This window comes from Dermacentor silvarum, chromosome 9 (genome assembly GCF_013339745.2).
Source record: "Dermacentor silvarum isolate Dsil-2018 chromosome 9, BIME_Dsil_1.4, whole genome shotgun sequence".
NCBI classification, from domain to species: Eukaryota; Metazoa; Arthropoda; class Arachnida; order Ixodida; family Ixodidae; genus Dermacentor; species Dermacentor silvarum.
The window spans coordinates 140,247,362-140,272,018 of record NC_051162.1 but is presented as its reverse complement, the minus strand read 5'-3'; the positions used below and the strand labels follow the sequence as shown (position 1 = coordinate 140,272,018).

At 46.1% G+C, this 24,657-nt stretch overlaps 1 protein-coding gene across 1 annotated transcript in view; it reads left to right on the top strand.

The window, feature by feature from the left end:
• Nucleotides 1-24,657, top strand: part of LOC119464458 (multidrug resistance-associated protein 1-like) — a 162,102-nt gene that overhangs the window by 52,848 nt on the left and 84,597 nt on the right. Inside the window, 4 exon segments of the mRNA XM_049655836.1 lie at nt 1,967-2,104; nt 3,012-3,149; nt 4,793-4,854; nt 6,128-6,256. Coding sequence (XP_049511793.1) covers nt 1,967-2,104; nt 3,012-3,149; nt 4,793-4,854; nt 6,128-6,256 — 467 coding nt within the window.

Below are 24,657 nucleotides of genomic sequence, written 5' to 3'. Positions count from 1 at the left end.
AGGCGCATTCAAAAGCTGTCTACTAAAAAAAAAAAGAAATGTTGGATGAATGCCCTCTATTTTCTACGCTTGTCAGTAAAGGTTTTACTGGCATCCTTTTCAGGTAAAGTGTAATTAAGTTTTGGAATCCAATAGAAATGTTCACAAAATGCGAGTTTCGACTAACAAATAGAGCACAGAATATTTTCTGGAAGTAGATAAAGAACCGTGCGGAGTGAAACTGTCACAATAAAACTCCTAATTCCCTTCAGTCCATGCAACGTTATTTGCAAATCTCTTCGATTGTGCAGCTTGTAAGTGAGTGGAGTAAAGTGCGGCCACGTTTTATTGGTGGTTGATCTAGCGGTTAGTCCATAGATACTTTTTTTTCCAGCGCAGAGATACCAGCTCCAGTCCTCGTAGCAGCGTTGTACAATCGGCCATAGCCATCCCAAATTCTGAAATAGAACAGTGCTATTTGAAGCAGAGTTACGCGATTTTTATTTGAAACTACAAACTTTGGCACACATTCAGAGAAGGGCGATGCATGCGTAATTTTTTGTCTGGCGCACTACAAGAAAGCATCGTATTTTAGAGTTGAGTGGTGAAATATGGCGGATTCATAACTATACTTTCGGTTTCAGTACTCGGGAGGCATATTCGTCATGACGTCATTATAGATTCGCTCGCTCCGTTCTTTGAAAGGTGTGGCTACAGCACTTTGAGTGCAGCCAAAAGAAACAAGCACAACACTCTTGAATATTTGCATGAGCAAACACATCATACCTGGCATTATTAGTATACGTCTGCAAAGTTTGCTTTGGGCCATGACGTCGCAGCTATGTCGATAACGACCGGTCCGGCCTTTCAAGACAACTTTAGTACTAAAATATCTTCTGCTTCGTAATGGTACTGTTCAAAGACACGCCTCAGTGACTGCTCTCGCCGGGAAACATACGCTGGTCTCGAAGGCCAAGCGTTTGCAGACGGCGTGCGCCTGATGGGTTTGCGGAGCCGGAAATGTGTCGTAGAAACAATATGTGTGACACAATCTATTCTTCGTAACAGTTAAGCGTCATCTTTGAACGTACAGGAAGCGTGTGGTAGAGTTTATAAACTTCGAATGTATGTATCAGTACTAGTCATGGGCGCCATGTTCAAAACATGGCGCCCATGATGTGGCCCACTCCGCAATTACTTCCGGCACACGCAATTTGCAAGAGCATAGCCTTCGTGATCTGTTTCTGGCACTCGGAGCCGCCGCTGAGGCATGGATTTGGGCATCACCTATAAGGTACTGACTAAGCGGACATGATAGGCCCTGGCTGAAGTAGGCAAAGTGGTTCGTTTGTAAAATGCAATGTGATATGTTATGTGATAATGAGGAAGATACATGCTTAAGCATTAGGAGTAATATCTGCAAGAGATGTGTAGATATAAGTGTATTAGAGGGAAACAAAGCGATATTAAAAATGGCAGAATTCTAAAACGATGTTGAAATGAAGGAACATAGTTGTTGGTGCCGTTGATCCACCGCAGGTTGAAGTGTTAAGCTTTTATGTCTAAACCCTAAATTTTACTGCAGACAAAGATATACATACGAAAAAATACAGGTTTCGGAAAAGAACACGGAAAAAATGTCACAGGAGACGCGCAGCAATGGAAAGCAGTGCCAACAGTATACGCGTGTATGGGATAATACTCCTGCACAGTGACAATACAGGACTTAGGAAACGGTAAAATTTGAGGGTGTTGCTATTAATAGCGTTTTTACAAGTAGCACTGTGCACAGGGTAGGCCACCGTTAGTGGCCACGTTATTCGATGGTTAAATATCTTTGAATTTGAGCAACTTACTGAAATTGTCACTACTTAATTTTGGACAAAGTATACGGGAAGCCTCTTTCAGTCAGCCAACTTCGTTAGTCTAGTGATAATGGCAATGTTATAACCAATGATTGTTGCACACCTGCCTTCTTCTTCCTCAGGGCCTGACCATCCCCTTGATCTTGGGGGGCCGACGCGCCGGCTTTTACACGTCGGCACCACTGTGCATCTTCTGGCTGCTGATGTCCATGGCGGCTACTCTGCGCTACAGGTCAATCATGATGACAGTCTTCAGGGAGGTATGGTGGGCGCGCTTTTTGTGTGCACGAGTGTGTGTGTGTGTGTGTGTGTGTGTGTGTGTGTGTGTGTGTGTGTGTGTGTGTGTGTGTGTGTGTGTTTACAGCGAAGAGCAATTGCGAAGGTAGTGCCAGCGTGCCAGCGAAGAAGAAAGTGCCGTAGCCTAGACAGGGAAGGGCTCCGGCAATATAGGATTAGGTACTGAGAAGCTTAAGGTTGGTAGTTGTTTGCTCTTCGAAAAAAAAAGAAAAAAGAAACGTCGAGGAAAAATGCTGCAGTTACATAAGTTTGAAATGAAGCGCCTGTCTTGAGCTAGAGAAATTCGGCCGTTGCGGCGGCGGTGGTCCGGCGAGGGGCGTTCGGGTTTTCACGTTACCTCGTTAATATTGCTTACACGTGTATTGCTGTTGTCACGCTGCTGTTCGCATTAATAAATAGAAGAGCCCCTCGAACTGACCTCTCGAGATGTCGTGATGGGGAGCAAAAAACAGTTGTACGAGTGCATCATGAATTGCGACTACCCGACCTTGGAACTATGATGCCATATGACTTGAAATTTAGTGCGCTATTGTGAAATGACTGACTGACTCACTGAATCAATCAATCAATTAAAATGAATGAATTAATCAATCTATATAATCAATCTAACCTCATCTAATTTATCTAATGTAATCTATCTAATCTATTTTTTCTAATCTATCTAATCTAACATATCAATAAACTAGTCGATTCAATATTATTGCGATTTTCACGGGAAACCAAACCCTATACGCAAATGTATCGCACCGCACACACATCTGATGTTTCGCAGTAAGGTATCGCTTTGGTGGAGGTTATGGATCTGTTGTCAGTTATTCTGCAATCTTCTGTTTAATGCATCTTGCCTTACCTTTTTTTTGTCCCACAAAGCAACAGCAAGGCGACGAGAAAGCGATGCAGAATCTCGAGTTTGACTTCATAGTAAGCGTCGTCTACTTTCCTATCGTGGCTTGCCAGTTTGTAGTCAGCTGCTTCTCCGATAAGTCTACGAGGATACGGCTGAAAGAGGTGAGCCACACGCTTCAACACTTGTCCCTTTGTGTGACCTCACTCTAAGAATTATGCAAATATTGTGTCAGAACGGAAGCTGAGAGTTGAATCACGACACATTTGATCTGTATATTGCTAAATGATAGGCATTTAAATATAGGAAACGTTCAGTCAAAGTCGTTTACGTAATATTCAAGCACGCAATGGTGAGGTAAGGCTTAAGAATATGCAAATAGGTAGCAATGATTTAATCATTAAAAAATAAACGGGCTGGCATTTTCACTATTTTCTCTTGTTTGCAGTGCGAAGTCATGATCTATTCTGATACAATTTCTTCTCCTTATCTGAAACGCACTTAACGCTGAAGTATAGCAAAATGTTGTTGGCTTCTTTGCATTCCATTATGTTGTGTCGTAATCAAGGAGTACAGGAGCCATACGTGAATATCTTGGGAAATATCTACAAAGATTCCACAGCTACCTTGGTTCTCCAGAAGAAAAGTTGAAAATTACTTATCAAGAAAGGAGACCCAATCTCTCCAATGCAATGCATTCACTGCATGCTTAGAGGAAGTATTCAAGCTATTAGAGTGGGAACGCTTAGGAGTAAGGATCAACGGTGAATATCTCAACAACCTTCAGTTTGCAGATGACATCGTCCTGTTCAGCAACACCGGGAAGAATTGCAACAAATAATTGAGAACCCTAACCGAGAAAGTGTAAGAGTAGGGTTGAAGATAAATATGCAGAAGACAAAGATAATGTTCAATAGCCTGGTAAGAGAACAAGAATTCACGATCGCCACTCAGCCTCTAGAGTCTGTGCAGGAGTACGTTTATCTAAGTCGATTACTCACAGGAGACCCTGATCATGAGAAGGATACTTACAAAATAATAAAAATGGGTTGAAGTGCATACGGCGGGCATTACCAAATCCTGACTGGAAGCTTACCACTGTCATTAAAAAGACAAGTGTACAATCATTGCATTATACCAGTGCTAACATATGGGGCAGAAACTTGGAGGTTAAGAAAGAAGCTCGAGAACAAGTTAAGGACCGCGCGACGAGCAATGGAACGAAACATGTCAGGCGTAACGTTAAGAGACAGGAAGAGAGCGGGGTGGATCAGACAGCAAACAGCGATAGCCGATATTCTAGTTGACATTAAGAGAAAAAAATGGAGCTTGGAAGGCCATGTAATGCGTTGGGTAGATAACCGGTGGACCAATAGCATTACAGAAAAGGTGCCAAGGGAAGGGACGCGCAGTCGAGGGCGGTGGAAAAGTAGGTGGGGAGATGAAACTACGAAATTTGCAGGCGTAAGTAGGAATAAGCTAGCGCAAGACAGGGGTAATTGTAGATCACAGGAAAAGGCCTTCGTGCTGTAGTGGACATGAAAATAGGCTGATGATGATGTTGTGTCAGGTACATTACGGTTAATTATTGTTTTGAGTGAAAAAACGTTTATCTTAGCGTGAACTTTACTCCATATAGTATAATGCTTAGCTCACACTCGTGCACTTGACTGACTTTATACCATAAGGAGAAACAGTACGCTTGCCGGACCAGCGTCCGGGCAATGCGTCAAATTTTTCACTAGAATTTCCTTTCCAAGAGTTGTAATGGATAACTAATTAGCTTTTCGGCTTTTTGATGTTACAGAAAAATTCTCCCGAAGCAAAGGCGTCATTCATATCAGACGTTTTCTTCTGGTGGTTCAATGGGTAAGTGAAAAAAATTGTCACAGTTTCGCCCGAAAGGCTAAGCATCAATTGCGATAGCAAATTAGCAGAGAGATATTCGGAGTAGGAATAGTAGTTTTATCGGCTGCATAAACTTGGACACATTCGCTTTCTAACTGAATTGACAAGTGTGGTGTGATCGCGCACAAGCAAACATGAATAGATCACACTGAATGACCGCCGACAACGACTGTCAAAACGCTGGCAGCAAGCGCAGCCGCCGCAGCGGGCGAAGGCTCGTGCGGTCTATCGCTTCAACGGAAACTGAGCGGCGAATGCACAGCGCATACAAAGGTCAGAGCCGTGTGGAGATAAGAGACGGTGCGGGCGAACGCCATCACAGCCAGTGCAAGTGTAGTTGTTGGCAGAGTAGAAGTAGCCCCCCCTCCCTCCCGTGCTGCCTTCCCGCTTTCTTGCTTTCGCTTGGGAGATTGGCGCGTGGGAGATTGCGTTGCCAGTTCCCCTTGCGCCCGGTTGCAAGATACGCATTTGGTGCCGTAGCACAGCGTCGCCTCGCCTCCCTCCCTCCCATACCCCCACGGCCTTTCGCGCGACGGTCGCGTTTGCTTTCCGCTGTGCGTTCGCTCTCCGTGATAGCACGCGTCCCCCGCGCGCTTTCACTCTCGCATACGGCGTGCGGCGACGATCTTATCGCCCTTGGTGTCTATATATAGGAACCTCACGGTGACGCCGACGGCAGAAATCCGGTTGAAGTGTCCATATAATTGCTATCGCAATAAAACTCGAATTTGTAACACCAAGAAACCTTTAAAGTTCTTAAAATTGAATGAATGATAAACGAACCTAACATAGCTGTTGAGCGTCATAAGCGCCAAATGAAACCCACACATATCCACCAGTTTGGAATGAACGTAGAAAAACTCGACCAACGCCCCTTGACTTCGAAATGAAGGCTGGAGGTGCCTGGCCTTGCTCATCGAAACAGTACAACACCCGGAACTTCTTGGTTTCTATACACACTGACTCAGGTGGTGTGAGTCTAATGTGTGATCCAACCAATGCATCTCAACAAGAATGGGATTTCTTTTCACATTAACCGTTAATATTCGCAGGGTTACCTGCTTTGATTGTCTGGGACATTTGCTGTGCTCGCGATAAGATCCCGAGACCTGCGCTTTTTTTTCTTCACGTGTTTGTCTATTATTGAGGGGTGCATGCAAATGAGGGGTGCTTGAAAACGGCCATTAGACTGGTTAAATAAATGATACTAGCACATTTCTCCTTGCGATTACAGGATGATATTGCGGGGATACAAGGAACCGCTGCGTCTCGATGACATGTGGAGCCTCGACCAAGCCAACTCTACCAAGCAAATCGCGAACAACTTCGACCACTTTTACCGTGGCCAGAAACGGCCAAAAAAGTGAGACATTAGACAATTTTAGAATAGCGTTTGTCGCCTTATGTACTACGTTAAACGCAAGCGCCTTTGCGGTATGTTACGCTGCGCCTCCCTTCAAGACTTTTAGTTTAACGTGCGGGAATGCAAACGTAAGAAGGACTTTAGAAGATAGAGCGCCAACTGGTGCCTTGTGCCAAACGTGTCCAATCCAAGGCAATCCATTAGCAACAATCTTGGGGACGCATTCTGTGACGATCACTTTCGGCGACAGTGTCGCCTCGGCGATAATATCTCCGTCAGGCGCGCGCTGATTGGCTGGTTGGGCAAAATTGAATGACGTAGCGCTCAACCAGCCAATCAGCGCACCCCTGATGGCCAAGGTGTGGCCAAGTCGATAGTATCGCCGAAGTGGATCGTCGCAGAATACGTCCCCTGTTCTTACTATGCGGACGCGTCTCGTTTAGGCATACGGATGCCGGAATCGCCGAACGATCTCAGAAGTTGTATGCGCTGTACACTCCTAATTAAGGTTTCAGGTGAGCTTCTAAGAAAGCAAAAGCTCATTTCAATAGTTACTAGCGATCAACTAGAGTGAGACGGCTGCCATGACGAGAATTCACCACTGAAGCGGGAGCCATAGGTGTCGCCATATTGGACAACGCTATTTCTTAGCGTGCGTAAACATTAGGAACGTTAAACTCGCCAAATTACGTTCGTTATCATAGCGCACATCAACAATAGAAACCCACTAACGTTCAGAGCATGCGCAGTGATGACAGCCGTGTTTCTTTATGTACGTGATGCGCTTACGTTTGGTTGCAAATGCTATTCTAAAGCTGCCCATTACTTCGTCAGGAGACGAGATACCCACAAGGGACGGGTCTTAAGCTAGCGATACAGCGATGGACGAGTTGCGAATTAGGTGCCTCTTTAGCGCTAAGCCCACAGCCATTGAAACGCCTGGCTGATTGCCGCTCTTATATATACTTGTGTCTTCTTGGCCGTAAATTTAATGTTTTATCTCACTTAAACGGCAAGCAACTGAATAAACCCAGCAAGTAGAAATCTTCCTGGTTACATTGAACAAATAGTATAGCTCTATTGTCCGTGTCTTGTGTTGCACTCTTACGAACCTCACGATCAATCCTAACCAACTGGCACAACTTTCCATCTTTATATTTTAAAAATAAATCTAGATTCCTGTACCGATGCAAAACTCTAAGTCTTAAAGTTTCAACAATGTATGGCCTTGAAGAGGTAAAGCTAGTGGTCGCGCAAACGCAGTATCCTAAATGAAGGAATAATGTTGCCCAGGAAAAGCGTGATGCATCAGGGTCGTGGCAATGTAAAATTATTTCTGATACCGTATTTTACATCTATTAGAATTTGACCACTAATTAGCTTTAAATTGCTTCACTCATTTCGGAAGAACAAGCGAATCATTTTTCGTATATTTGCTTGCATGTGAAATGCCAGAGAACATTTCGTTACATATGCATCATTTGTCGCGAATACAAACAATTTCTTCTGTGAAACACTTGCGCTGTTGAGGAAAATAGTTTCTTCATACAAACTTTGCCAGCCTGACGCATGCTTAAAGCTACTTCATTCATCACAGCATTCAAAGATGTGATGAATAAGCTTCCGCTTGGAGTTCTGCTATTGGTAATGGTCACGTGCAAAACGAACCAAATACGTTTCAGCGCTAATGAGTCTGCCCTGCGCTCGAAAGCTTTCCCGAGAGGGAGGGGCCACGTGACCGGCGCCAGCGAATAGGCCGCCGAATAGGCTACAACATTACGCTCCATCTCGCAAGTCTTTGCCGCACTGTGATAGCTGCGGGACTCTCTGAGCCAATGGGAAGCAACGTTGAACACAGGCGTTATTCTTTCAAAACAGGCCTACCGGAGAGAAGCACGCATCTGCGGACGGAGGTCTTGCGTCCTCGCCCGAAGTTGGCATCATGACGCCACTGTTTCGCACCTTCCTGCCCGAGCTCTTCGTGCTGGCTTTTCACAAGCTCGTGGGATCGCTGCTCACGTTCGTCAACCCCGTGGTGTTGGAGTGAGTGCACGCATGTGTTTGAAAGGTTCAGCGTAGCACTGACGGATGTAGAAATTTTAAATGAAAATTAAATATCTTTAGATATGGGTAATTCTAACGTCCCAAAGCCACTCAGCTGGCTAAGAGGAACACAGTAATAGAGGGCCATGGATTTCGTTTGGACGCACCTAGGGGTTATTTTAAGTGCATCCGTAGGCCCGAAACACGAGCGTTCTTGCATTCTTGCCCGCATCGAAAATAATGTATGGGGCTGCTGCGATCTGGAGTCTAACGCGTGACCTCAGCAGTAAAATGCCATTGGCGTTGAGCGACCGGGGCAGGTCAGAAACATTTATTTGTGCTGGGGAGGCACTCATGAACGCTATAAAAATGAAAATCTATCCTGGTTTCGTAAGGCACCGTGAAATAGTGCAAAGTTCTGCCAGCAGTATACACAGTCCCTGTAGCATGACAGCATGGATCGAAATGCACAGGCCTTGTGCTATCTAGGAGGCGTTGGCACTTTTAGCCACAGGGTTTAGTAATCTAACCGGGGCAGAACCAAGCCTGACCCTGCGTGTGAAAAATGGTTATACCATGATTGGGGGCTCTTCAAGTAGCTCATACATCAGCACAGTAGATGGCTTAGAAGGCTGCCATATTGCGCCTTCAGTTTTGCGTTAATTTGTGCTAAACCACGAAGTCAAACAAAGGACACAAAAAAGTTTTTGAAGGCCTTTGTAACGATCTTTCTGTCCGTTTCTGTTGTTTCACGCTATAAGACTATGTAAGCGTCCCACCAACATCGCCGAACTTTCAGACCTCTTAAAAAAACTCCTGCAAGTGAGTGAATGAAGGAGTGAGTTAAGAGTTTGGGACCATATCGGGAAAGTCGTACAGAATGTATATGCCCATCCCGTCACGCGCAATATTGCTCAATTTGTAGAGAACAAAAAAGTAAATTTAAAGCGAAGGTTTATTTGCCTACTTCCCCGAGGATTGGCGTGTGGTCCCCTGACTGTCTTGCCAAGTAAATTCGGCTGAGTGACCTCCAACAATGGACGCGCAGGAAGACGGCGTGCATCAAGCTGCCATCTTTATTGGCTCGCCCTCGCACTATTTCTCTCGCACCCACGGCATACAGCCAAAGCCACCTGATACGGCGAGCAGTGCGCGATATTATCACTAGAGGCCAGATCTTTAGGCATTAAAAAAGCGCGTTTTAGGCACCAGAAATAGGCAGGCAAAACAACGTTTTAGGCCTCCAACGTCATAAATATAGGCAGAATAAATTTTTACATAAATGCAAATAATTTCAAACGAAGACGTGCGCGGCCTATAGATAGGACAGGAAAATAAGAAATGTTATTGTCTATGATGGCACAAAGGAGCCAACAGTTGAATATAGCCTTGCAATTGTCCCATAAAACTGCTGGACTAATGACGATCAATTGGCTTCATTCAATAAGCACACTGCTCATAATCATGTTGAATGGCCACTGTACTCGAGCGTCGCATATAGTGAAACAGGCACGAAAACGAATACTTGAAAGCTGGGAATACTGATTAAAAAAACCTATACTTTATGTCTGCCTGACGCAATTAAATTTAGACACAACAAAAACAGACAAATAACAAATGCAAGAGAGACTACGATTTATTAAGAAATTAGCATGTTCTTACATGAGGACTGTTAACAACTCTTCGCAATTTCCTCATATACAATGACATTATCCTAATTGTACAGACCAGACGTCTCAACACTGCCAAATAGACTTCCGCCCATCTGAAAAAATATGTTTGGAGAGCACGCGGGATGTAGTCTAAGAATCACTGTAAAAATTGTGGAAACAATTGCAAAGTACCACCATCTCCAGATTTTTGGATTCAAAATTGTGCCTCTTGTCACTGAGAATGATCTCGTACGCTGAGAACGAACGCCAGACGGCGGTGAACACCTTAAAAAGTAAATTACAAGCAAAACAAAACCCGCGTGCACATCACATTTTTCTTTCTATTGCTCTTAACTCTCCTTTCCGCTGACGGCTCTCCGCGGTTTCGCATTTGTCAACCGCTCGCGCAATGTCAGCGCGGCGACGTATGCTGGCCTGCGCGTCCCATTTCAATGCTGCTGCCACTTGTTTTCCGGGATTGGTTGAACTAAAGGACAAGGTGAACCCCATAGAGTTCCGAACAGTCAATGTTGCCCGGTAACATGATTAACGGTCTCTAACTGCACTCGAAAGCGAAACTTGAAGCTAAATAATGTTCATATAGGCACCGATATTGAAAATAGGCATTTATAGGCATTTAGGCACAAACGCCAAAATAGGCCTTTATAGGCACTGTAAAAACACTATAAAAGCCTTTCTTAACCTCTAATTCATGCTCATATATCAAAGTGGGGTGATAGGAGCGCAAGGAACAAAAAAGGCATTTGCCTAAAATCCGGTCTCTAATATCATGCTTGGACTTAACGCCGAACATCACGGTGACGGCGACAGTTTGCCTGGAATCCCATATAATTGTTGTCGGAATGAAACCAAATGAGTGTTTACAAAATACGTCCTGTAGCCACAGGTACGGCTTTTTGACAGTCCTGCGCGCTTGAGCGCCACTGTCTTGCTTTTTTTCCCTTCTGCAGTCTGCTGATCAGATTTATCGACTCGAACGAGCCTGCCTGGCACGGAGGCCTGTTCGCGTGCACCATGTTCTTCGCGTCGATGGCCGAGTCCCTGTTCAACAGCCAGTACGAGTACCGCATATTCCTCGTTTCCATGCGCATGCGGTCTGCCATGATCAACGCCATCTACAGGAAGGTATTTATTTATTTGGAGCAGCAGACTTGGAGCAGCAGAGACTGACAAGCCACACATTGTATTTAGATCGCACTGACTGACTTTTCAGGCTTTGTTGGTGCCGATTTGGCCTGCGTCAGGAACTATAGTTAATAAACACCTTTAAAAAGTTTTCGCGAACAGAACTTATACTTCGTAAAACATAGTGCAACATTCGTAAAATTGTAAAATCACCCCAAATTCAACCATTTAGGGAGAGTTGGCATACGGGCCCCAACTTTCAAGACAACTTCATTGTGCCGTATATATATAGTGGTGAAATACGGGGTGCTTATTTTTAGCTGCACCAAATGTTTAAATCTTGCCTGAGGGAGATGCTGCTTGCCTATTGTAGTAGTACACGCAGGCTGCTTTCTATAATTTTGTTGATGGTGATGAGGATGTACAAGCTGGAAATGAACACACGTAATGCCCTTCTTGACGTTAATTACATACATGCATAGCGGAACATCAAAGTCCGTATTTTTGCTTTTTTAATACTAAGCTGTGAGACATCTTCTTTCTTAGCTTACAGATCATTACGTGACTTTTGGTGAAATTTGTATGCCGTTTGCGAAAAACTGACAACACTAGTAACGTACGAAATAGGCCTTTGTATCATCTTCGTTAACAGCACAGTGTTTGTGCAAACTTGTACTAAGTGAGTTTCCAGTAGCGAACTCTCGGCAGTCGCGTGCATCACTGTCAAATGTATGAATTCCTTTAACATCTCGTGTGCCCTTTTCTTATTACGTTTCATAGCACGGTATGTGTACCACGCATGATCGTACGGAGTCTTAGAATACTTCTTGCGAAGTGTCTCTTTCTTTTTGTTTTTGCGTGGATGTGTTGGTTTGACGTCACAATTGCTGCAGGCGCTGACGCTGTCCAGCTCTGCAAAAGGTCGCTTCACCACGGGCGAAATCGTGAATCTCATGGCTGTCGACACGCAGAGGATCATGGAGTACATACAGGTCGGTAGACCTCACCACATGGCAAACTACGCTTCCGGAAATCTGGAAGGCGTTTGTATGTGTACGATTTGATAATGTCAATCCCAGAGCAGAAGACATTTTTGGAAGATAGGAACTGCATTGTTGAGGTTTATCTTCTAGTAGGGCTCCATGCCTTTCCTTTCCTTTATGGTTCTTCCTCTCTCTTTCTGAAGGTTCAGTTTCTCTAGGGCATCCCACAATAAATAAGAAAAAGAAACGTATTTTCGCAAAAACCAAACTTGAGCAAGATGTTGTGCTATAATTAGGAAATATAATACGGCAACAATGAAATTGTTAAAAGTCGTGTTTCTTTTTTTTGTGCTCAGAGTTACAATATGTGTACATTAGGTACAGCAGGAAGAGAGAGCACTCATATTTCTTGAAATTCCAATTGGGTGCCTTGTGACAGAGTAGAGGTCACCATCATCATCATCATATTGAGGTACTTGTCTACATGGAGAAAATGCATGTAATGTGTTCAATAGGTCACTGGAATCATTCAGATATCAGTGCGTGATATCATGCCCCAAAGCTCAGGGAATTTTACAATAATTAGGTCCTTTCATACGGTATGACTTACAATGTCCTCTATCTATGGCTAACCGCCTCTATTAATTTCGGTTGCAGGTGTTCAACTACCTGTGGAGCACACCGATCCAGGTGGCGCTGGCCACTTACCTGCTGTGGCAGCAGCTGGGCGTGGCTACCCTGGGCGGCCTCGCTGTCATGGTCAGCCTGCTGCCAATCAACGGTTGCGTCACCGCATACCTGCGCAAGTACCAGGTGACATCATTTATGCCGTTGTCGTCCGCTCGCATGCGATGCCATCATCGAGGTTAGATTAGGTTAGATTCGGTTTTCCAATGTGGAAAAGAAAGCTTTTGTGACACCGATGGCAATACACTGGAAAGCTGGACGAACTGGCGCTTTCTTTTAACGTTAACTACAGCAAAACAGAGATAGGACCACGAGGACGGGAATCGGAAAGGAATGGTTTAGCGTATTCCCTGCGTGATGTAGGCGGACTTGGGCGAATAATTTTAGCCAGATCGCTCTGCTGATTCTGGAGTTACTTGTTACCGACTTTATATATAAAAAAAACAACTGAAACTGGTGTTCGTTCGATCTTGGTGAAGGACTGCTTTGTATTCACACGTTCTCTTAGTGCACATTATTTCATTTAATTAAATTATGGGGTTTTACGTGCCAAAACCAGTTCTGATTATGAGGCACGCCGTAGTGGGGGACTCCGGAAATTTGGACCACCTGGGGTTCTTTAACGTGCACCTAAATCTAAGTACACGGGTGTTTTTGCATTTCGCCCCCATCGAAATGCGGCCGCCGTGGCCGGGATTCGATCCCGCGTCCTCGGGCTCAGCAGCCCAACACACATTATTTCATTTGCAAGACGAACGAGTACGGCAGCCTGTAAAACTGGTGGCATTACAGAGACGATGGCTAAATGTGTGCCCCTGAATAGATAACCAGCTGCCTGAAGTTTCTTGACGCCTGAAATTTCTTGAAGTGTTCAGTATCGCAGAAAAATTTGTGCGTAGAGCGTTGTTTTGTAAATGAGAGTGGGTGACATGCTGACAAGCTTTTTTGTTAGATAACTGCACATGACGTAAGAATCCGTATTTCTTTCGCTTAATTGTGCGTTTAGTTCTTATTTAGGAGTAGCTTAGAGCCAGTATGGGACGAAATTGTGACCACCAGCCAGGGGAGGTTGATAGCATACTCATTGAGGGAAGAAATAAAATGAGCCCCAAAAGAGCGCACTGACAAGCTTGTTCTTAAGGCGCCCCTGACCAAGGTTGGGCATTGCAAACGCACAAGCACGGTGTGAAGGAATTTGCAGGGACAATTGAGCCTGCAAAATTTACTTCACTAATTGTATACAGGAGGGTACAAAATGATAAGAGTCTCGCGAGCGCGTGCCAAACAGTGGTGTATGGCATTGCGCATGCATGGCATTTCACGCTCGCGTGCCGGCCCATAGGCCATTCTTTTGCCACCCTGCTGTTGGAATCTCGATCATTGCAGAAGATTCCGCTAGGAGAGCGGTGTCTGTTCCGGCCGTTGTGACGTGTGACAGTGCGCTGCATACTCTGCGAGCCTAAGAGGTCAGCGCTCTCCTAGCGCCATCTTCTTCAATGATAGCGATTCCGGCCGCAGGCGTGCGTGTATGGGCAGGCACACGAGCATCAAAGGACACGCATGCGCAATACCATGCCTCGACGGAAGTTTCTTGCTTCCTTGAGGGCGCAAAAATGCAGTTTAGTACGCACTCTCATATCCCTTGTAAGTTTGCGTCTGTATGTCTCTCGAAAACAGCTGAAAATCTAAAGGCAAGCTCACGCGGCATTCTACTGGGAGAAGCCGCTCTCCTCACCAGCAGAGATTACTGTCATAGGCAGTTGTGTCCTCGTCACACCTGCGCAGGTGGTGCTTGTGACGCTAGCAGCAACACGAACGGCTCTGGAATTCTAGCAAAGCGCATAACGTGCATAACAATCAGTGGAATTGCTCCCCGCAGCAAGGAATTAAACGAAGAGGAACAAATATGAAGGCGGGGATCTTGACGTAAGTGTCACGTGCGCCTTCGTCAGTAACAGGCAGTAGAGGAATGCTGCTTGCGCGTTCTGATAGAGGAGACGGAAAAGCAACCATGGAGGCAAGAAAAAAAATAATTTGTTTGTACCAAGGGGGAAAAGGGTGGGGAGGAAAGGGGGGAGCACGTCAGCCAGCCAGCTTTCGCTAGGCAACCTTCCTTGATGCTGTTGTGTTCCTGCTTTTACTCGCACGTGGCGCGTTGAATCCTGTGAGCAGCACGTTGTACGTGACTTGGCTCGTGGTAGGTTTGGGTGTCGCTTGCCGCCGAAGTTGCCCGAGCTGCAATACATATAATTTATTTGTATTCGATAACGCAAATTGCGGCTCACAAATTAAGGTGTAATGACTTTGCTACGCTTCGCACTTTCCTCGCTGTATGGCGAACGTGTCGGGAAACAGCACAAGTTACTTAATGACGCTGTTACCGTTTTAAGTACGCCAGCAAACGCCAGAAATAATTGGCATTACACTTATGTAGCACACCACGTACGCCTTAAGCCAACATGCTTCTGTGTAACGGTAAAACGTACATGACAGAACACAATCCAAAGATATAAATAGGCACTTGGTGCCGCAGCTAAACGTCGCCTCCCTTCCCTCCCCCTCCCCCACGACCTCTCGCGCGTCTGAAGAAGGCGCGTTTGCTCTACATATATGGTGATTGTAAAGGAGAAAAGAGACGTCTACTTCTGCAGCCCTTAAGCGAGCACGGCGCAGAACGCGCGTTTGTTCTACGCCGTGCGTTCACTCCCCGTGAAAGACGCGCCCCTCGCGCCCTTTCACTCGCACATACAGCGTTCGGCGCGCGGCGACGATTTCATCTCCAAATGACGTCATACGGAACGTCGCCGTCGCCGACGGCAGAAATCTGCTTTTGAGTGTCCATATAATTGCTATCGCAATAAAATTCGGCAGACACTTAAGATTGCTTACGTGTGGGAATGCGAAAGCATTAAAGTTCCTTTGGTAAAATGTTTTCGGCTGATGCATTAGACATGCATTACAGTTCTTTCTGCTCATTCGGTGTGTGTGTGTGTGTGTGTGTGTGTGTGTGTGTGTGTGTGTGTGTTTGCGTATGTGCTGGCCACAGACCGGAAACATTCGGACCATTTTGCTGCAGAACGATGACGCGGGGGAAGCTGCGAGCTCATTTTAAGCACTCATGACGTGGCGTCGCGAGTTCATCGCAGTAGACACAGCACCGGTGAAATCCGAAGAGAAAGTGACGCACTGGAGGCAGCGCGCTCATTTTATACACTCATGACGTGGCGCCACCTCCTCCCCATTGGTTGCGCCGTCACGTGCCCAATGACGCATACACTAGGCACACTGTCAGACAATTTTTAATGCGAAGTGTTTATTTGCCTAGTCAGAGCCAGGGTCAAACCCGAGACCGACCAAGGTCACAGAGTTCGTCGCCGATGTGCGGGCACCCCCCTTTAGTCAGGCAGAATGTATGGCCGCTGTGGCGTCGGGGAAGCGTGCTCGTCTCGCACCCCAGAGGTCCGGGCTCGATTCCCTCTCAGACCGAAATGTACCAAATTTTCTTTTCAAAGCCTTTAATTAACTTTATTTACTGGAGCCTGCCTGAGAAACTTGACGTCCATCCGAGCATTCTTGACTTTTTGCTACTATTTGCGCCGTTGGCCATTTTTGGTACTATCGCTCGGTCACGCCGTCGTCGCCGCCGCTGCTGGATTTTACGTAATAGGGCATATAATGCTTTCGCATTAAGAAGTTACGGAATTTGCTATAGCCAAGCGCTACACATAATGCTATGTATGGCAACAAGACTGGCAGACGCATGTACCCTGCTTCTACAGGATCTTCTATTCGTGGGGTCAATATTGGCTAAGTGCATAGGATGATCATGCTGTGTGTCGGTAGTCAGTGTGCAAAACCAATTTTATGGACTGCAAGATAGGCCCGCTCAGCTTACAAATGAGACGTTGTTGCAGTACTAAATACAAGAGCAGAGAAACCGTAGGCAGTCAAAATGAAATTTAAAACATCACGAAACTGTTGGTGCAGGTTAACGACGCTATACGCATTGCTAAACAGGTTACCACCAAAAATAGCCGCTGGCCGGTGCCGCATCATACACCGAACAAAATTTTCAAAACAGTGTATCGTTTAGTCTGACGACAACGTGACACATTTTTTTTTTCTTTGCAGTACAGCATCATGGAACAGAAGGACCGGCGGATCAAGCTGCTGAACGAAATGCTGGCCGGCATCAAGGTGCTGAAACTATACGCTTGGGAGACGGCCTTCCAGAAGCGGGTGCAGGACCTTCGCAACCTGGAGCTCACGTACTTGAAGAAGCAGGCGTATCTCAATGCAGCCATCGTGTTTTCCTTTGCCTGCGCGCCGTTCCTGGTAAGTCGGATGTGCGGAGCAAAAATAATTTACGCGTTGCGTGTTGATTTCGGCACTTGAGTTGGTGCAACTCTTGGTGCAACTCTTGGTTCAACTCTTGGTTCCTAAACATGCGGTGCAAAACGCCGTTGCATTGTGCAGCGTCAGAGACTTTGGGACAAACGCTCCGTCATTATGGGAATTCAATTCTACAAAAATGCGCAATGTGAAGAAAGCTTAACGAAAGAGAAAATGGTCATCCACTGCAATGTAAGGCGAAGCTGGAAAGTAAACTCAAACGAATTTTTCTAAAGAAAGCTTCACAGTTGAAAAAAAAGTCTTGTTCAAGGGCTCTACACTGGGACCAACGTCCTTTCCGGTGTGACCGCTCTACCGTGTGAGCTAACTAGGAGGCTAGCAGATCACGGAGTTAGAGTGAATTATTCAATAACGTTGCAGTTTTAGAAACTCGTTTGGCTTTCTTTTGTAGCTCTCTGCTTCCCCTGAGACAGATGAGATTTTTTATTTCGATAGCAATTATATGGACGCTCCACGTGAACTTCCGCCGTCGGAGTCGCCGTGATGTTCCATATAAAGTTCTACTGCGACAACGTCGCGTCCGCGCGCCGTATGATATTGGTGCGAGGAAAAGCATGCGCCACGGTGAGCCGAGAAGGACGGTGGCTTCGTGCGGCGGCGTCTTCTCGCACGCGCAAGGGAGGAATGCGGGGAAGGTACATGCGGACTTACCGCGTGCGCGAAGGGGGGAGAGGGGCCGTTTAGCACCAACACTTCCTAGATAGCAGGCCTGCGCACTGTCCTTTATGATACGCAACTTGGACCGAAATTTCTATTGCCAAGCCCGGCGTGACGAAAGCGGTGATTTCAAAATCATTGTTAGATTCTCCGTTAAATTCTATGGCAGTCAGGCAAGGCAGCATGAGGTTATGGATCGAAGTGCACAGGCCGTCTCCGCTGCTACTCCGGTCGTGGCTACGCTGGCACTATGTTGAAGGTAATCTGTGGTGGGTCGAAGGCTAACCGACCCGAGATAACTGATGGCTTCGTCTGCGCTGTGTTCTCGCGCACCTAGTTTGCGAGGAAGTGAGAGGCAGCACGAAGGGGAATTCGCTCGCTGCTGCTGCTACCGCTATTCATCACGCCAGCGCTCGGAGAGCAAGTACCTGCGGCCATCGAGTGAGATGTGTTCGTGTTTGGCAGTGCGCGCCTGCCAATGCAGCTTGTTAATTAGTAATCGAATGTTTACAGCAGTTTATGCAGCCGATAAAATGAATAACCTTAAATTGTATAGCTGTCTAATAATTTGATATTGCAATCAATGCTTCGCCTTCCGGGTGAAACTGCGACTCTTTTCTTTCTTTTCACAAAACGTCCTTCACCATGCACATTTCAGTCATATTTTGTGTCCATGCTCTTTGCGTTTTTGATTAATTTGCCCTCGTTATGCGATGTTCTAGCCACTCTAAAATGAATGGTGGCAGACTCTTGTAGAAGCAAGAGCGGAAGCGTCGTATAATTTGAACTGCACATGGTTTATTCCATCTTTCAGAAATTTTGCGATACATCACTACGTAGACTGGAACAGTAAATACACTGCTTTCTTTCTTGCCGTTAACAGGTGGCGCTGGTGAGCTTCGGAGTGTACGTGACCGTGGACAGCCAGAACGTACTGGACGCGAACAAGGCGTTTGTGTCGCTCACGTTGTTCAATGTTCTAAGAGTGCCGCTGGGCCTTCTGCCACTCATCGTATCCAACACTGCAATGGTGAGGAGGATTATAGTTTATAGATGCCTGAAAATGGCTGCTGCACTTTGGTGAAGAAAGGTCAGTCAATGTCCGCAGTTCTGTAGAGATACTAGGATAAAGTAGGATGATGAAGTTAGAAAATTTGCAGGTGCACGTATGAATCAGCTAGCGCAAGACAGGGGTAATTGGAGATCACAGGGAGAGGCCTTCGTCCTGCAGTGGACATAAATATAGGCGGATGATGATGATGATGATGACTAGGATAAAGATGATTTAGCCCTGTTTAAATGCAAATTAGAGTAAGTATAGTCACGGGAGTATTGAGGTTTGAATTGATCGACAGTTGAAGGACAAGGAAAGTCTGAGCAGTGAGCTTTTATTTGTATTGAAACTCCGTGTTGTTGGGCCTATACTTTCGAAACTTGTCTTTCTCAGTGAACCAACTGCTTTCTTTGGCAGCTGCCTCTCACAGAGTAAGGTCGCGATCGGTTAAGGATTGTAGAATTGCTCAAAAAGAAGGACTATAGTGTTTGCGACAAGGAAGAAGGAGGTGGGCGAAACACACGCTTCTTCAGGTGTAGCGGTATGCGATGTTTTAACCTTGGGTTTAAAGGAAAGAAAAAAAAGAGAAAGTTAAATGCAGGAAGGGGTCTACCAAAAAGAAAAATTTGGAAGGCCACTCAACCTCTAGTTGAAGTCGATGAAAGACAAATTCTTCCTGGGGGAGTTTGGGGTGAAATAGTGGCGCAGTGACTGCGCACCGCACTCAATCGCGCCACCCCTCTCGTGAAGGGAGTAGGAGGAGCGTCGGAATCCAACATGTTTTGACTGCGCAATCTTCGGGATTGGCCCCCCATTTTGACGTTTGATGACGTGCAAATAATGTTAAAATATTTCTTGGGTTTCACACGCCGCAGTGTAGGATGTATTTATGAGGCACGCCGTTGAGGGGGGAAAATGCCATTGGCGTGATGGTTACAGTACCGGGCTGCTGTGCTAGGGGTCCTCTGCGCGAATCCTGACGTCGGACAATTTTAATGCGAAGTGTTTATTTGCCTAGTCAGAGCCAGGGTCAAACCCGAGACCGACCAAGGTCACAGAGTTCGTCGCCGATGTGCGGGCACCCCCCTGCGCCCGGTCGCTGGCCGCTATTGTCTCGGCCCTAGCTCCTTGCTTCACGCGTACGCGCGTTCTCTCCCCTACAATTGAGCAAATAATTTCAGGAAGTGAATAATACTGCGGCCAGCTTCCTAAACCAGCACAAACTTTCCAATTTTCAAACGACTTAAGTTCCACATTAGGTGCTGCTTCCCACTGAGCGACCGCTTTGCTAATGATATATGCCCCATCAAAATTGGCTGGAATCTGCCTTGGCAAACATTTCTGGCGTAAGTGCTTTTCTGTGGGGACACAGGCCTTGGTTCTGTAATTACGAGATGTCAGGCTTGCGAGAACTGACGGAAGATACCATAAAAGAGATGTATATTATAAGAAAATGCGACAAATATCTCTTTTGTGGCAACATCTTTTCTGTTGTCTTTTGATGCAATTGGCATTTTTTGGGGGAACTTCACCCAGTTTGCTGCATGTGTGTCCGTATCTAGTCTCTTTCACGCGAACTTGGTCCACCGGGTAGTCAGTGATCTAATGGGCAGAGCATCGGGCTGGTGTGCTCAAGGTACCAGGTTCGAAACCAACCATTGGAGACGTTTTAATGCGATTAGCATTCCTTGCAAACGTCACGCCGAATTCGGCGTGCGCGTTTGTCTGTACCTAACCTTTTTCATGACAATTTGGGTGACTTTAGATAAGTGACACTGGGTAAGTGCTGTTCTTCAATGAACCCCTTCTATGCCAACTTGGGTCACTGGATATGCACACTTAGGAAAGTTTGCACCCTTTGGGGCTTATCTTGTCCCACGGCAATAACCTTCATCTGCCTAGCTTGCGTTTCCTGTCTTGAAAAGCCTGTACTCGCTTCTTTCCTGTCGAGAATGCTATGTGACGCTGATAACGCGCATGCCGTTCGTGACCTGGAATTACCGCGCTCGCAGCGTTAAATAACGGGACCGCGAGCAAGGTATATGATGATTATTGTTGTGGGAGAAGATACGCCGCAAAGGGGGCGAACTATTTTCTTAGTGTGATACTGGGTACTTTCCGCGCTTCAATGTGAAAAGATTATTTTAAAATTGATCCGGTGCTTGGCGGAGTTGAAACCGTGTCATATATATTCAGCCAATCTTACCGAATGTTTGTTCGGGCACGCGCCACAGCGGACTTCGTCGCGGCCTCACTAGATGGCGCCACATGTACATATGGAAACGCGAGCGACGATTCTGGCTGCAGTACACACCTCATACGTTGACGCGTTTCAGCGGTGGCAATACGGTGTGTCGCTGCATGGATTCAATGCTAAATTAACGTCAAGAGTCATCCTCAGATCGTTTCTAAAAAAGCATTTGCAAAACTGCAACGGCCCTGGCTATCGCAATGATTCTCTGGCACAACCTCGCGAGGATACTGCAGTTTTTTACTCAGTTACGATTTCATGTTATGTTTATCGTTTCTTTCAGTTCATGGTGTCCCTTGGCCGTATCAATGACTACCTTCACTCGGACGACCTGGATCCGATGGCAGTGCAGTCCGACGCCAGCCAAGGTTTCCTGTCATTATTATTTACATGCTCATTGTCAACATATTTGTACAATGTAGTTTTTTTCGCCGTTTAAATTGTCGTCTTGTTGCTTTGTATATGCCATAGATATATTTCTTAAATTATGTCCATGTAGTTAGGTTTCTGCAACTTTAGTCAAAAAGAAAATGGAGTTGTCTACGGTTTTGCTGTAGTCTCATCTGCAAATTCCAAACCTTTTATTGGAGGTAGTCATGTGGTCTGGAGACAGTCACTGTATGACTACAAATTTGACATAAAATACAAAATTTCAAGTGCGCCGAGTATAGGACAAGGTATTTATACTGACTTGTTCCTACGATATTGATTATGCAACGTTATATAGTACCGTGGCGCTAGAGTGGCGGCTACGATGTGGGACCTTGTGCTAGTTATCGCGCGGCAAGCTGTCATCTAGACTCAACAGGTTAATGGGTCCCGCGCTTAAACGGGACATGTAATTACAGAGGAAATCTGAGCTAGTTTGCTGTTTAGATTGCGCTACGTCGTTAACGAACGTTAAACTGCAACCTCTTGATATCCCCCTATGCAGAAATTTAAGCCTAGGAAGAATGCTGGACTGTAACTACTATGTGGCCAATTTCACACCTTGTTCGTTCTCTTTCCTCTTTCCTCAAGCTTAAGAATAGCGTAAACTTTGACATGAACAACACCAAGAAAGGCGCCAGCTTTCCACGGATACTATTGCCAAAAACCTGCAGTGTTAATGCTTCGTTTATTTCGTTAATTATTCATTAAATAAGCAGCCAATTGCTACTACTACAGCGCATGGATCACAAGGACACTGTGTTTGTGTGCATATGTAATCATGCCAAGCATGTAAAGCTGGCACAGTAGTTGAGTCGAGACACAAAAATCTGGCGTAAGTTTTTGTGAGCGTAAGGCCAGCAGGACGGTTAAGCGAGCATGATAATAATGCCCAGTACATGTCATAGCTCTCTCTAACCACCTTCTCTCTGGCTTCGAACAACTTCCTGGAATATCAGCGTTAATTAGTTGTGTCTAGTCGAATAACGTTTTCTTGGTCTCTAATTTTACCTATGCGACTGCTTGCCTATGACTACATGAAATGTTTTTTACTTCGATAGCAATTATATGGACACTTCAACCGGATTTCTGCCGTCGCCGTGAGGTTCCGTCTAAAGTCCAACGGTGATAAACTCGCAGCCGCGCGCCGTGTGCTGTATGTGCGAGTGAAAGCGCGCGAGGGACGCGCGCTTTCAAGGAGAGCGGACGCACTGCGGAGAGCAAACACGACGTCTCCGATCGCACGAAAGGCCGTGGGGGTATGGGAGGGAGGGAGGCGGGGCGACGCTGTGCTGCGACACCAAATGCGTATCTTGCAACCGGGCGCAAGGGGAACTGGCCACTCAATCTCCCACGCGAAAGCAAGAAAGCGGGAAGGCAGCGCGGGAGGGAGGGAGGGTGAGCGCAGCTTCTACTCTGCCAACAACTGCGCTTGTACTTTGACCGGCTGTGGCGGTCACCCGCACCGTCTCTTAAAAGCGATCTCCACACGGCTCTGACCTTTGTATGCGCTGTGGATTTGCCGCTCAGTTTCTGTTGAAGCGATAGACCGCACGAAGCTTCGCTCGCTACGGCGGCTGCGCTTTCTGCCAGCATTTTGAAAGTCGTCGTATGTGGTCGTTGAGTGTGATCTATTCCTGTTTGCTTGTATATACGTGCTGACACCACGCTTGTTAATTCATTTAGTAAGCGAATGTGTCCAAGTTTAGCAGCCGATAAAACTATTATCCCTACTCCGAATAGCTCTCCACTAATTTGCTATCGCAATTGATGCTTCGCCTTTCGGGCGAAACTGCGGCATTTTTTCTTTAATACAACAAATATGGTTGGGGTAGTTATCATTTTTGGCGAAACGCCGTCACACGTGTAGTGATACGCGTACGTTAAGGCTGAGCAATTACTTGATTTCAAAGAAATTGTGGTACGAAGAAGACGTTCAGTCTCAGGCACGTTCACACAAATGACCCTCGAAGAAATCTGTAAAAGTAGCTGTGCTTTTTTTCAAGCGAAGCTTGTATTGCCTCACAAGTGTCGGTGCCGTTGTAGGTGTGACCGCAAACAAACTCACTTTCAAGCCGCGTGAAAATAAAAATTGTTCGTCGGGCTGCCGATGCGAACCACCGACCTCCGGGATGCGAGACCACCACGCTAATTGATTCAGCCACTGCCGGCTCATCTACCCTCCCTTGAAAAGCTGGTCTTTTAGCGCGATTGCGTTAGGGGTCCCGTTCTGCAGAAAATCCGGCGTCGGTGACCGGCGTCAGTGTGCGAAGTCAGCGGGTGGCGGAGAAAAATCATCCCTAACCACTCCGACCATGCAGATCCTCCACATGGCGCAAGGTGTTTGTGGACAAAAATTGAATTTCTCACAGTGAAATGCGTCAGAAAAATGGTAAAGTTTGACTTTACCATTCAGCGTCGGATTCGATATCGGATTGTTTACCAATCGGCGTCGGATTGTAATTTGAATGTACGAGAAAACCTAATTCTGCTACGAGGAAACTGAAACACATACCCCTTGTCCAGCATTATACCAGACCTACAGCCGCGAGTTTGGGTACTTTACTTGCGAATATGATATCCAGATGGCGCTCGCATCCTAGGCACGTCAAATTGAGACTTCGCCTGCTAATTCGTTTGGACACGCGCGCACGTCGGGGCAATAGCAAAGAATAAATAAATAATAAAAAAGGTGCTAGGACCTTCCCATTTTAATATAACACGACTTATATTGGCCCTGGAAAAAACCTTCCAGCAATGCATTTTTGTTTAAAAGTGAAGCCCACTGTAAGGGGATCGGTGTAAGTTTGGTCTTTGTAAGGTGGCTTTCCCACGTTCTGTGTAGCAGTGGGAAAGCCAGCTTACAACGGGTCCCGATAACGGGGCTCGAATGGGGCCCGATAACAATATCGCGTTCTACTCTGAAAGGCGAAGCTTAAGCGTCCTCCAATTTTATATGCACAGGTGGTCGGCACGCGCTCGTGCCGCTGCTCCCGCGTCGTCGTCGTCGTTGCTTGCACAGTGGCTGCCATTGCCGCTAACAATTTCCATCATGAGAATTTCAATTCTCTCTGGTCCGCCGTGAA